Here is a 12,411-nt window from a genome sequence, read left to right on the forward strand (position 1 = left end):
TTACTCGACCGCATGAAGGAACCACCTCCAAAAGGAATGTCTAATAGATCTTGATCAGAAATGAAATTAGAAAAGTCTAATATTGTTAAATTGTAGTTGGAACCACCCAATCTTTCACTCGGGAAATGAATGATATTGATATTGCCACCAATACACCAAGGCATATCCCAGATGCTACATAGTCCGACCAGCTCATCCCATAATAGTCTTCTTGATTAATCTATATTAAGATCATAAACACCTGCAAAGGCCCATTGGAAGCCATTCTCAACATTCTTAAACGAGTAAGCCATCGTGAAATCCCACATGCCATCTTCCGTCTTTTCCACCGCCCATTTGTCTCACATCACTAGAATGCCCCCCGATTACAAGCCCACAAACTCTGACTGATGCTTAAGGGATAAACTCCAATTTCATTTCATGTAAGCATATAATGTCGCCTCGCCACTTGCGGAGTAGATTTTTATTGTGAGGCACTTCTCCTACTCATTTAGCCCCTGGGCATTCCATGAAATGATTTTTGGCATTATTGTACAACCTTCATCACCCTTCTCTTTGCTCTCCCACAATTCGAACTGCTTTCTCTTACCCCATAATTAACTGTCCAGTTTAGCTGTTTTAACTCCCTAACTCTTTTCTTAGTTGAGTTGAGCTCACCATCCAAGCTAGCATGTCTTTGTCCAGCCTCTACAACTTCAAGTAAAGCGATAAATTGGTCTTCAAAATCATTATATATAATCCCACACAGTGATCAATCTCCTTAACTTTGTGGAGGACCCATTGCGAAGCCAGGGTATCATTCAGGTATAAAGCGTTCAAAGGAGTAAGTGCCTCCCAGAACTCAACACCTACCAATACTCCCTCTCAACCCCATCAGAATCGTAGAAACGCACCCATGGAAGTTTCAACCCACTTTGAGGAGACATAGGTGAGTTCGCATCATAATTCGTCGTGATTTCGACTACACTTTCTAGCTCCAACACATGTACAACTTCCTTGGTTATCGTCGACGTCATCGCTACCACAATGTCAATTGGGATGTCATCCACAGATCACCCTCCTTCATCACTTCGTTTTGTGTTGTCCTCATCCGAAAATTCAACAGCTTTGATGGTGATTTCGCAATTTTGGAGGAAGACCCGACTTCAAGGGAAGTGAACAGAGTATTTTTGACCCACCAACGCTAGGTTGTAGGTCCTAAAGCCGTATGTGCAAGCATCTTACCTTTTAGGGCCGACGAGATTTGAGGCCCACATTTCCTTCTAACTCTCCAACACAACTTACAACCCACTATGTTCAAATTCTGGGCCCAGCCCTATACCTTGGTTTACACTCTGAATAAAACTATTGATTGTCTCCCTCAACTCTAATATCTCTTTTTTGAGGCTATCTAAGGTCATCTGCTCTGCACCATGGCCATTGAGCAAAGCCCCCCCCCCTCCCTTGTTGCATAAGTCTTATAGGCTCCCAGTGTATCAGACGATTGTGTCCGACATGTCACTTCAACGATAATGCTGCACCATTTTGAAATGTCCAGATTGCCCTTCGAGACCTAATGGCAGAACCAGCACATGGAGTCAAGACAGCCTCTGTGTACGTCTTGACTAAGCTTTTTTTCGAATCTTCCTGTTGGATGGTTCTAGCCATTTCCGATGTCTTCTTCCTAAATTTTCCCACCCTATCATGTACCTCACGAAGCACATCGCCATTTTTTCCCAACCTTTCCCTTCCACTTTTGAGGGATTATGATGAGACTTATTCCACCCCATCTATATTCAACTAAAGTCAGGAACCTTCCATAATCATTAGAACATCTTTGTGCAATGAAAGCACTACTGCCGACAAGGGAGATTTTGTGAAAGAGTAATGATAGCCACACAACATATTTTCACAACACATTTCACAATAAAGTTGTAAGATGAGGATATTTTTGTAAAATGATATTACTTTTATAAGACGTTTTACAAAAATACCCCTCATTTCAAACATAGTTGTGTTTTACAAAAATACGCACCAATTGACCACCTTCCACAAAGAGCTCAAATATCTTAGTTTCAATAAGAACCAATTTCGAATAACTCATCTTTAATTTTAATAGAAAATACTAAAAAAAACCCTTAATGTGACATTCATTACTCTCATTCCCAAGAAACAAGGAGTTTCGATTATTGAGGATTTTCGCCCTATAAGCCTAGTTAGTGGCATATGCAAGATTATTTTGAAGGTTCTTACGAATCGGTTAAGCCCTATGTTAGAACATATTATTTCCATGGCTCAGAACGTATTTATTCTTGGGAGACAAATTTTTGACTCGGTGCTCATTGCAAATGAGTGCTTGGACCATAGACTGCGAAAAGGAGGTTCAGGTATTCTTTGCAAGCTTGACATGGAGAAGGCCTATGATCATGTGAACTGAGAATTTCTTTTATACCTACTCGAGAGGTGTGGCTTTGGAGATAGGTGGATTTCCTGGATGCGTCATTGTATTTCAACCGCCCGGTTCTTAGTTCTAGTAACGGTACACCTGTTAGTTTTTTTTTATAGTTCCCGGGACTTGCGGCAAGGAGATCCTTTATCTCCTCTTTTGTTTGTTATAATTATAGAGGCTCTAAGCCAAATGGTGCAGGCCGCTGTTGGTGGAGGTTTCTTATTTAGTTTCTAGGTGGGCAATGGCTCTAATGGCTCTATTATCATCTCACACCTTATTTTTGCAAATGATAGTTTATTATTTTGCAAAGCGGATAATAGCTAGATCCAAACTCTATGAGCACTGTTACTTTGCTTTGAAGCAGTGTCAGGGCTTAAGGTGAATCTTGGTAAGTCTGAGATGGTTCTAGTAGGTGCGGTCTCAAATATTCTCAGTTTAGCAAGCCTCTTGGATTGTAAGGTGTCCACTTTGCCAATGAAATATATTGGCCTTCCGTTGGGAGCAACTTTCAAGGCTAGAGCTATATAGGATAAAATGGTGGAGAAGATAGAGAAAAGGTTGGCTGGTTGGAAACGGATGTATTTATCGAAAGGGGGTCGCCTCACCCTTATTAAAAGTACCCTTACTAACCTCCCCACATATTTTTTATCTCTATTTCCTATGCTTGCAAGGGTGGCGAATAGAATTGAGAAATTCTTTAGGGCATTCTTATGGGGGGCATGAGGGAGGAGAAGAAATTTTATCTGGTTAGATGGAAGACAATATGTGCCCCAATTGTGTATGCGGGGTTGGGAGTGTGTAACTTGACAACTTTTAATAAAGTTTTATTGAGGAAATGACTGTGGAGATATCACTCAGAAGGGGATCATTATGAAAGGAAATTATCGACACTAAATATGCAGCTGCTTGGGGTGGCTGGTGCTCCAACGAAATGAGAAGGGGATATGATGTGGGTTTATGGAAGTTTATAAGGAGGGGGTGGTCATGCTTTGAAAAACATATTCGCTTTGTAGTCGTAGAGGGCAATCGAATTAGTTTTTGGCGGGACATGTGGTGTGGAGACCATGCATTGGAAATGGCTTTTCCGGCTCTTTATCGTATTGCAGTTAATAGGAATGCTTTAGTGGCAGATATGCGGCTATTTTTTCAGGGTTCTCATCAGTGGAATATTCTTTTTAATAGGAATTTTCATGATTGAAAATTACCTATGCTATCATACTTTTTTAGCCTACTATATTCCGTGAGGACTCCTATTGCACAGCGTGATAGATTGAAGTGAAGGTCTAATAATCACAAGAAATGTACAATTAAGGCGTATTATAACAACTTGTCTACACAGAATCATACTCTGTTCTCCTGGATAAATATTTGGAGGTCTCGTGTGCCTTCAATTGTAGCTTTTTTTTTTTTATAGAATGCTGCTCTTAGGAAGATCTTGACCACAGATAATCTGAGGAAGAGGGGATGTGTAGTGATGAATTAGTGTTATACGTGTAAAAAGAATGGAGAATCTGTGGATCATCTCTTACTGCATTGTGAGGTAACTAGGGCATTGTGGGATGAGATCTTTTCACGGATTGATGTTACTTGGGTTATGCCTTTGAGTGTGGTGGAATTGTTGGAGGAAGATGCAAGACTTTCATCAAGGCAGCAGTGTGGAAGATGATCCCGTTGTGGATCATGTAAATGTGCATTACTTTGAAGATAAGGAACACACAATGGCAGAGCTGAAGAATTTTTTTCTCCACACATTAATGCTTTGGTTTTCCGCTATTATCCTAAATAGGGATAATGCTCATGATTTCTTGTCTTAAATTTATCGCACTTAAAATGTATTTACTATTGTATACTTCCTTTGTACACGGATTATGCTTATTTCATTCATATCCATAATATTTATCTCTTACTTATCAAAAGAAAAAAATAAAAATAAAAATTTATATTTTCTTAGAAGATAAACCCATCTGGGCAAGTTAAGCATACATAAATACAAAGTTACGTATACTGACAAAAAAAATTTGTTAGATGTTAATTAACCCCACTTGGAGAGACTGACATACTGTATTTGTACCTGAGGTAAGCCTTGATGAAGGGATCCAATTCACCATCCATTACAGAACCAATATCCGATGTCTCAAATCCCGTCCGAACATCTTTCACAAGTTTGTACGGATGAAATACATAATTTCGTATCTGCTGGCCCCACTCGGCCTTCACTGCATCTCCACGTATTTGCTTGATTTCAGAAGCCCTTTGCTCCACTGCTATGACTAGCAACTTAGCCTTCAATCTGCTCATAGCCTTGATCTTGTTTGCTAGTTGGGACCTCTCTTCTGCATTGTGGTTCAGAGAAATTGAATGTTGTCACTTCTGAAAAAACACATTACTCAAGGCTAGGTGACAGTGAATGGTTCAACACATGTTTCGATTATTATCAATATATTTGCTCTTCGATTTGAAACCAAGAGTACTAGACCAACAGAAATTGAAGTATTCATAATTGCAATACATTAATCGGCCAGTTTAACTCGGCGGAAATGTATATGAATCTACACACTTATTTTGCCAAATTTAATGCCAACTAAGCTGCAATATCTTCAGTTTCTTCAAAAATCAATTATGGGCAGTAAAAGTGTTGCGCTGTTCCTCATGCCCCACACCACTAAATGCTATCAGTCATTGAACAAAATAATTTAGATCTAGTGACAACTAAAGCTTAACGTTTTTGGGACAAACCACTTCCATTCACCAAGAAAAAACAATCTAGAAGCAATTAAAATAAGACTTATATTCAAGCGGTTAATTAAACCTGTGCAGCGAACAGTGACGCCTGTGGGGATGTGAGTAATCCGGACAGCAGTTTCAACCTTGTTTACATTTTGACCTCCTTTGCCACCAGCCCTGGAAAAAGTGATCTCCAGGTCATCCTCAGGAATTTCAACATTCAGCGACTCTTCACGAAGAAAAGGCATGACTTCAACACCAGAGAAGCTTGTCTGCATGTAAATTAGGATTAAACCATAAGATGGGAACATCTGACAGTCTCACTTGAAAGGGAGAGTGTTTCATTCCATTTCAAAATCTCTGATTACCAGTCAGTCAACATTTTATCCCAAGGATGTTACAAGATTTTCTTTTGTTCATCAGATGTTAACCATAACTTCCACTTTTGAGGAATCCACTCACTAGGAACTCAGATTAAATAACAAAAAATAATGCATGGTTTAGTTTCAATAACATCAAGTGTCTCTAGAGTATAGAGCTTTGTATAATAATCCTACAGAACCAACATCATTTATTTTACAGTGAAGTTTTTACCTAAAGGTTTTAGCTTAGCATGGTCTAATTAAAATTACTTTTATGTGCTGGCGATAATGACAGAGTAGCATCAGACATTCTCCCTTTCCCATGAGAGAGAGAGAGAGAGAGAGAGGGAAACCAAGATTGAGGTCCAGTAAGCTTGCTCCATAACTACAATGCACAATTGTAAAACGAATCCGAGTGAACCTAAATATTCAGTATCTGCCATGCATTCACAAATCTAATTTATTAATGAGCAAAAAGGCACAATCAAAGTACAAAAGAACGTGTACGGTAGATAGATGTACAAAAGAACGTGTACAGTAGAGTCCTGATCAAAGCTATGAACACATGTATGCTGTCATCCAATGATAGAGTTCCTAAAAAGAAATATTTTAGCTCCTCCACAGACCTCTCAGTTCTCACAATCCTCGAATTTCCAGCATTCATCTCCCTTCATATCCACAACAAAGAATTATTCTACTCTCAAGCCAGTGTACAGAGCACACACCATCCACATCACTTAAATGATAAGATTTCATTTGTAAAAATCAAATTTTAAAATTTATCTTTCAAATCAAATTATGCAACGTAAGCAGTGTATGGTGTAGAGAATTAGAATAGCAGTACTCATCCACGAATCATTTGAGTACCCAAAAGCCATGCAAAGCAGAATGATTTGGACTGACAAAAGAAAATTCTCTTTTCCAAGCTCTCACAAAAGGGCCTCCAAAACACTACAAGTTGCATTATCTTGAGACCTTTTCTCCTCAATTTCCTCCACTTCATTTAGTTTGTGTGTGTGTGTGTGTGTGTGTGTGTTGGGCATAAAGCAGGACTACTCATTATACTTCACTTCATAGATCTGACTAATTAAAATCCATCACGAAAATAACGACAGCGTTGGAGATAAATGTATCTTTACTTGTTTGTCGACAAAAAGGAGAAAAATCTAAGCTATTTAATCCTCTTAAATTGCAAGTAGCAAGGATTGTACCTGATTGGTATGCAATTATTTTATTATTTATCACCAAAATTGTGACATTAGCAAAAGCTACGCAAATCATTTAACAACCTAGAATTAAACTTAATTTCGCATACCAAAAAAATCTGATCTAGCCATCCACTCAAGACATTAATTCCATCCCAAAAGAAAATAAAGAAAAAAATACCCTGGATGGACGAGGTTTCTTTCCAATTCCATTTGAGATGATGGCCAAACTGGCTCTATGTAATATCACTTCATTACCTTAATGTGTCTTAATCAAGTAACAAGAAGAGCATTCCTACTTCCAGTTTACAGCACATATTATTAAGTTTCCAATAATTTTATTTACCCAGAAAGGTAAGAGTTACCTGGCGAAGACCTTTGGCATTAAAAGGAGATTGGCGCACAATGCGGTGAGTTCCTTTCTCCCCAGACAAATAACCATAAGCATAACGACCTTCAACTTCAATTGTTGCTGACTTAATCCCAGCTTCTTCTCCCGGGGATTTCTCAACCACTCTTGTTTTGTATTTCTGCTTCTCTCCCCATCTCACATACATCCTAAGAAGCATGTCAGCCCAATCCTGCACTGGAAATGATCAAAAAGTTTTGCACAAAAATGAAGAAAGGAAAAAATTTCAGTTTCTCTTATCGTATTCAAATTTCATGCATAAGAGGGTTTTAGCAAAAGACGTGCAAACTTAAAAAACATATTTTTAATAAAGGAAATTGAATTAAATTTCTAAACTATGTAGAATGAACAGCCTTTTCATAATCAATTACACACGCAACTAGTAGGTCTTGAACCCACTACCACACCCTCTATCTGATTCTTATGGAGATACCCTTCCATTAAATATGCATGTGGATGTGGTGAAACAATTATTTTACAAGTCTTAATGAAGACATGGATAAAGCTACAGCTGAGTGAGAATCCTATATAAAATTCAGGAAGTGGGAATTTTCTTTGCATTCACCTTAGAGGACTAATAGATCTGAAGGTCTAGTTGTTCAAAATGGGTCACTTTATTCTGGTGGGCTGAAGAAGGTCTCCCTACTCAAATAAAAATCAACAGAAGGAATGGTTTCTTCCGATAGATAAATTGTTTTTAACCTAAGGGAAATGGATGTCTAGAAGGAATGTGATAGAAGAACAAGTGATGTGTATTCGCATTCCCTTAAAAGAAAATTACATTATAGTGACATGTACTAGAATTGGTAATCATTTGACATTATCCCTATTTAACATCTAACTTAACCAGCTGAGTTCTCAATTATTTTAGTCCTTAAAAGTTGGGCAAATCACTGCCGCCAACTCTAAACGTCAATTGCATACATAATTTTAACCACATGCAAAATAAAAGAGTTGCCTAATTTACTGACCTTCATTGGTCTTATTCTACATTTTACTGCAAATTTTAGTAACATCAAGCGGAAAGTCCTGTCAAAGTAGTCCATAGATTGGTTGGCAAAAAACAGTCCAAAATATAGCTGAAAGTAAGCAAGCCTCTTTAATTCGCACAGAAAGATGGCAAGAATAGCAAGGTACAGATCAGACCTACTTCATTTTCTTTACTAGCAAAGAATTTTAAACTTTTACTGGTTCCAATCAATACTCTCAGGGAGTGGCAAACAAACAGAGGTAAGACAATCTCAGCCAAGTTTTTATTTAAGTTGGCCAGGTCTGGTATATAAAACAAATATTACCTGAGCATCAGTACCTCCAGCACCAGCTGTGATAGAGATAACAGCACCTTCTTTGTCATAAGGACCAGAAAGAAGTTGTGTCAACTCAAATCGATCCAATGCCTTGTTCAATTCTTTAATGAGAGTTGCAGCCTCTTCAAGAAGTCCAGTATCTATGGAGTCCATTTCCTCAGTTAGCTTAACTATTGTTTCTGCTTCTTCAACCTGCATTCAACATATCAGGGTCAATACGTTCACCTAGTTTTGAAGGGGGAAAAAAATTACATCTTAGAAGCTTAACTTCACAAATTAGATCCAAAACTGCATGCATGACACAGGAACAGTTAAATTATTCATCTCTCCAAAGTAGTCTTTTTTCTTTTCTTCTCTTCCCAGAATCCAACTAAGTTGGCAACCCAATCATCCAACCAGAATCTGAAGTTTTAGATTGAACATGTGGCACGAACAGATTGTTGTAGCTGAAATGACAGAGGAAAGCACAATTTGGAGAGAGCCATAGAAAACCAAGTCTTGGTTCCTTCCAGACCAGGCTGATAGGTAGCCCTAACTTTTCCCAGCCAGAAACTCAAACAAACAGTTTTGGCACTACTAATTAAGGGAACTAAGACAGAGACAGGCTGATTATATCATAAAACCCACGAAGGGATGTACCTAGACAATAGTGTTGATTTGGATACAGAAATAGAAACCTGTACAAATACATGGTAGAAGTAAGATAATATGCTGACAACCCATAACAACTGCATCAACTTTTTTTCTTTTATTGGCACCGGGTGTCTAGGAACAACGTCCCGACTAATCCCGGGGGTATACAGGCCCTTGGCAAGGAGTTTCCCGCAAGTGCACCTCGGGTAATTCAAGGAGAAAATCCCCCAATCCTATAACAACTGGGGGATTAAGAGTTATTTACCAAAGAAGGAATTTTTTTAATAATAAGCCGGCTAATCAGTGTCCTTTAATGTCTGCTTTAAGTCTTTTCAGGGTTTGCTAGACAAAAACAATCAGCATACTAACAAGTAAGCCAATTTCACAATCATGGAATCCTGGAGAAAACAGACCAATAGGCCTCAGTATATCTCCAAGAAAAGTATCCTGCACAGGCATGCAAACTTTTATTTGCTCAAGATTCAAGGAAATTTAAGTTAGATACATAATAACATTAAAAGTTAATGCTGAACAAATGCAATCAAACAATATATGGACGAATAAAATAAAATTATTCAAAATGCACTTCCAACATAATGGAATAATACTCAATCACGAGGGCGCACACGGATACACACACAAAGACATCAACATATAATGCTTCATGCTCAGTCTATGGCCTTGAAAGCAACAGAAATACCAAACCATGGATTGATAGAAGATTTATAAACCTGGGTCTTGAACTCTGTAAGTAATTTTATCTTGTCTTTGACATCAGTTAGGGCCAAAAGAGTTTCTTGAGCTTTATCTCGATCATCCCAAAAAGAGCTATCAGCTGCCTTCAACTCCAAATCTGCAAATTCCTGTTCTAATTGCTGCAGACCAGCAGAGCCCCTAATCTCTTCAACACGTTCTGAGGTGGTCTCTACATCCCTCCTCAGGGAATAAAAATCTGCCAGCAATACCAGATAAGCAAAAACATCGTCAGCAAGCCCATTTTAGCCGGGGTTTCAGAGAAGGAGAAAAAAACCTTGTCTCTTAAAGAGAATAAAATGCACCCAAGGTCTGAAAGATTAATATACTAACAACTAACCTTGCATTGCCCATTCTCTAGCATCAGCATCAACCCCAACACTCGATTGGCTCTCCGGTGTCGCGAATAAGACTAAAGGAAATCCAAATAACAACCGAGTCAGCGAAACAAACCCACGATAGAATTCATTCTCAATGAACACGCAATTTAAAATATGTGTATGTATGTATGTACATATGTACGTGGAGAGAAAAAGATCAGATTCCAGATAAGAGCAGAATCGGTTGCTATCCTCATAAACCTTCATAATTTCAAGATTAAAGAAATTTGTACGAGAGAGAGAGTCCCATTGATACACTGCAAGAACTCCGTGAACCTCATGAAGCTCTGGCTGAGATGTTGAAGAGAGTCTGTATTTGTCACTCCCATATAAACAGTACGATATAGGATAACCCCATAATTTAAAAGAGTCAAGAGTGGTGCAAAACACGCAAAGACCTTGTTGAAAAGTTGAACAAAAGTACAAACGCACACAATATGCCCACCACAAAAGAAGGGGAAAAAAATTCAGAATTCACTTACCAGGAGGAGGAATTCGATACGGGGTGAAGAAGGAAAAGTTGGTGGAATGAGGAAGAGTGCGTTTATGTGGTGGCAGTTGTAGAGGCAGTGATAGCTTATAGTTTGAGAGACCGGGGGGTATGACAGTGGTTGAGCTGCATAGAGTTCCCAGGAGAGACTCCATGATATGGCTTTGTGGAGGGAATCAGGGATATCGCGCTCTCTCTCTCCCTCTCTCTCTTACACACGGAAAACGATGGGGAAGGGGAGGAGTAAAGATAGAACTCATTTCTACCGTGTCCAAATAATTACATATAAATTTGAAGAGAGATGCTTAATTCGGGACCCAAAAAGTTCACCGAATGGAATTTTTTTTTTTTTTTTTACCGAATGATTAAAAAATATATTTTAATAATATTGTGAATTTTTTATTTTTTTAAAAAATATTTATAATGATTAAAAAAATATATAAAAAAAAAAAATTTACATTATTCGATAAACTTTTTGAATCCAGAGTTAGCAGTACTCAAATTTGAAGGCAGCGTTTGTCATCTTTACTGTGAATCTACAGTGAATCCACATAAGATGAAAGCAGCAACTTCTATTTATAGAAGGTAGATTACAGCCTAGTTTGAATAGAATTTAATCTCATCTTATTTTATCTTATTTTATTATTATAATTTTGTTAAATTTTTACATAAAATATAATAAACAATTTAATTTTTTCAAATCTTAAATAATAATAATATTTAAAAATAATATTTTAATAATATTTTATTCAACTTTTATATGAAATTATTTCATCTCACTATCTAATCCACGCCTAGCTCTTTCATATCCGATAATTGTTCCTTAGTGCAACCCGTTGCGAGTATTGGCGTGTTGGTGTAAATGAATGGAATTTCCATCTTGAGTGGTATATAAAAAAGAGAACGGTTATATATACAAAAATATTCATGAGGTTCATTAAATCTAATTTACAATAAAAATAACTTTACAAAATGACGTATCACATAAAGTCACGTCAATTTGTAAGTTATTTTTATGTAATCCTTTTGTACTTAAAGTATTTCTCTATAAAAAAAATAATGTTTATAAATAAATTTTTTTTATGATTTTAAACCAATAATTTTTTTATAATTATTTTATAACATATTGTATAATCAATCATTATAATTATATCATTTAATTAAAATAAATTCTAATTTTATTAAACTATCCACCGCATCATATAAAATTGTAAAAAAAAAAAAAAAGTTATAAATTCAACATTTTCCTACCCGTTTATGCATTTTTCTGTTATTTTAACCTATGAACATGCATTGAGTTTGACCATATTAGGCTTCAATTGATTTCAGTCCCATTGTACATAAGTACCAAAACCCATAAATCAAGGTGAAAAAATAATCAAGTCAAGATGTTGGCACACTCTGCCCATTAGGAATCTCGGTCCAAGCTCGGACACATCGAATTCTTCTATTTGCAAGTCGAAATGAAGAACACGTCGTCTATACTAATGATTAGAACACGTCGTCTATACCATTGATGTAACAAGATTCATATTTTCAAATTTGTTTTACAAATCAAACCATCCTATATCATTAATGTGTCCTCCACTTTTCCAATTTCCCACCCAACTCCTGTATTCTCTCATTTCGCTTATCCCTCTCCCTCCCCCTATCTATATCTCATGTTGTTTTATTTACTTTGATAAGTATCATGTTATGTCCCATGTTGGGTGTCAAATAA

The 12,411-nt window shown here is 37.2% G+C and overlaps 1 protein-coding gene across 2 annotated transcripts; it reads right to left on the minus strand.

The window, feature by feature from the left end:
• Nucleotides 1-4,354: 4,354 nt before the first annotated feature.
• Nucleotides 4,355-10,935, minus strand: LOC121260753 (peptide chain release factor PrfB1, chloroplastic). 2 transcript variants are annotated; one of them, XM_041162757.1, is made up of 7 exons: nucleotides 10,684-10,935; nucleotides 10,162-10,233; nucleotides 9,800-10,020; nucleotides 8,424-8,627; nucleotides 7,085-7,300; nucleotides 5,238-5,424; nucleotides 4,355-4,761 (listed from the first exon to the last, which is right to left on the minus strand). In XM_041162757.1, the coding sequence occupies exons 1-7, from the start codon at nucleotides 10,844-10,846 to the stop codon at nucleotides 4,457-4,459; spliced, it is 1,368 nt and encodes a 455-aa protein (XP_041018691.1). In that variant the 5' UTR covers nucleotides 10,847-10,935; the 3' UTR covers nucleotides 4,355-4,456. The 2 variants fall into 2 exon arrangements, with proteins under 2 accessions (XP_041018691.1, XP_041018692.1); XM_041162758.1 differs by having other exon boundaries at nucleotides 4,508-4,798.
• Between the last annotated feature and the right edge of the window lie 1,476 nt (nucleotides 10,936-12,411).

Source organism: Juglans microcarpa x Juglans regia, chromosome 4D, assembly GCF_004785595.1.
Source record: "Juglans microcarpa x Juglans regia isolate MS1-56 chromosome 4D, Jm3101_v1.0, whole genome shotgun sequence".
NCBI classification, from domain to species: Eukaryota; Viridiplantae; Streptophyta; class Magnoliopsida; order Fagales; family Juglandaceae; genus Juglans; species Juglans microcarpa x Juglans regia.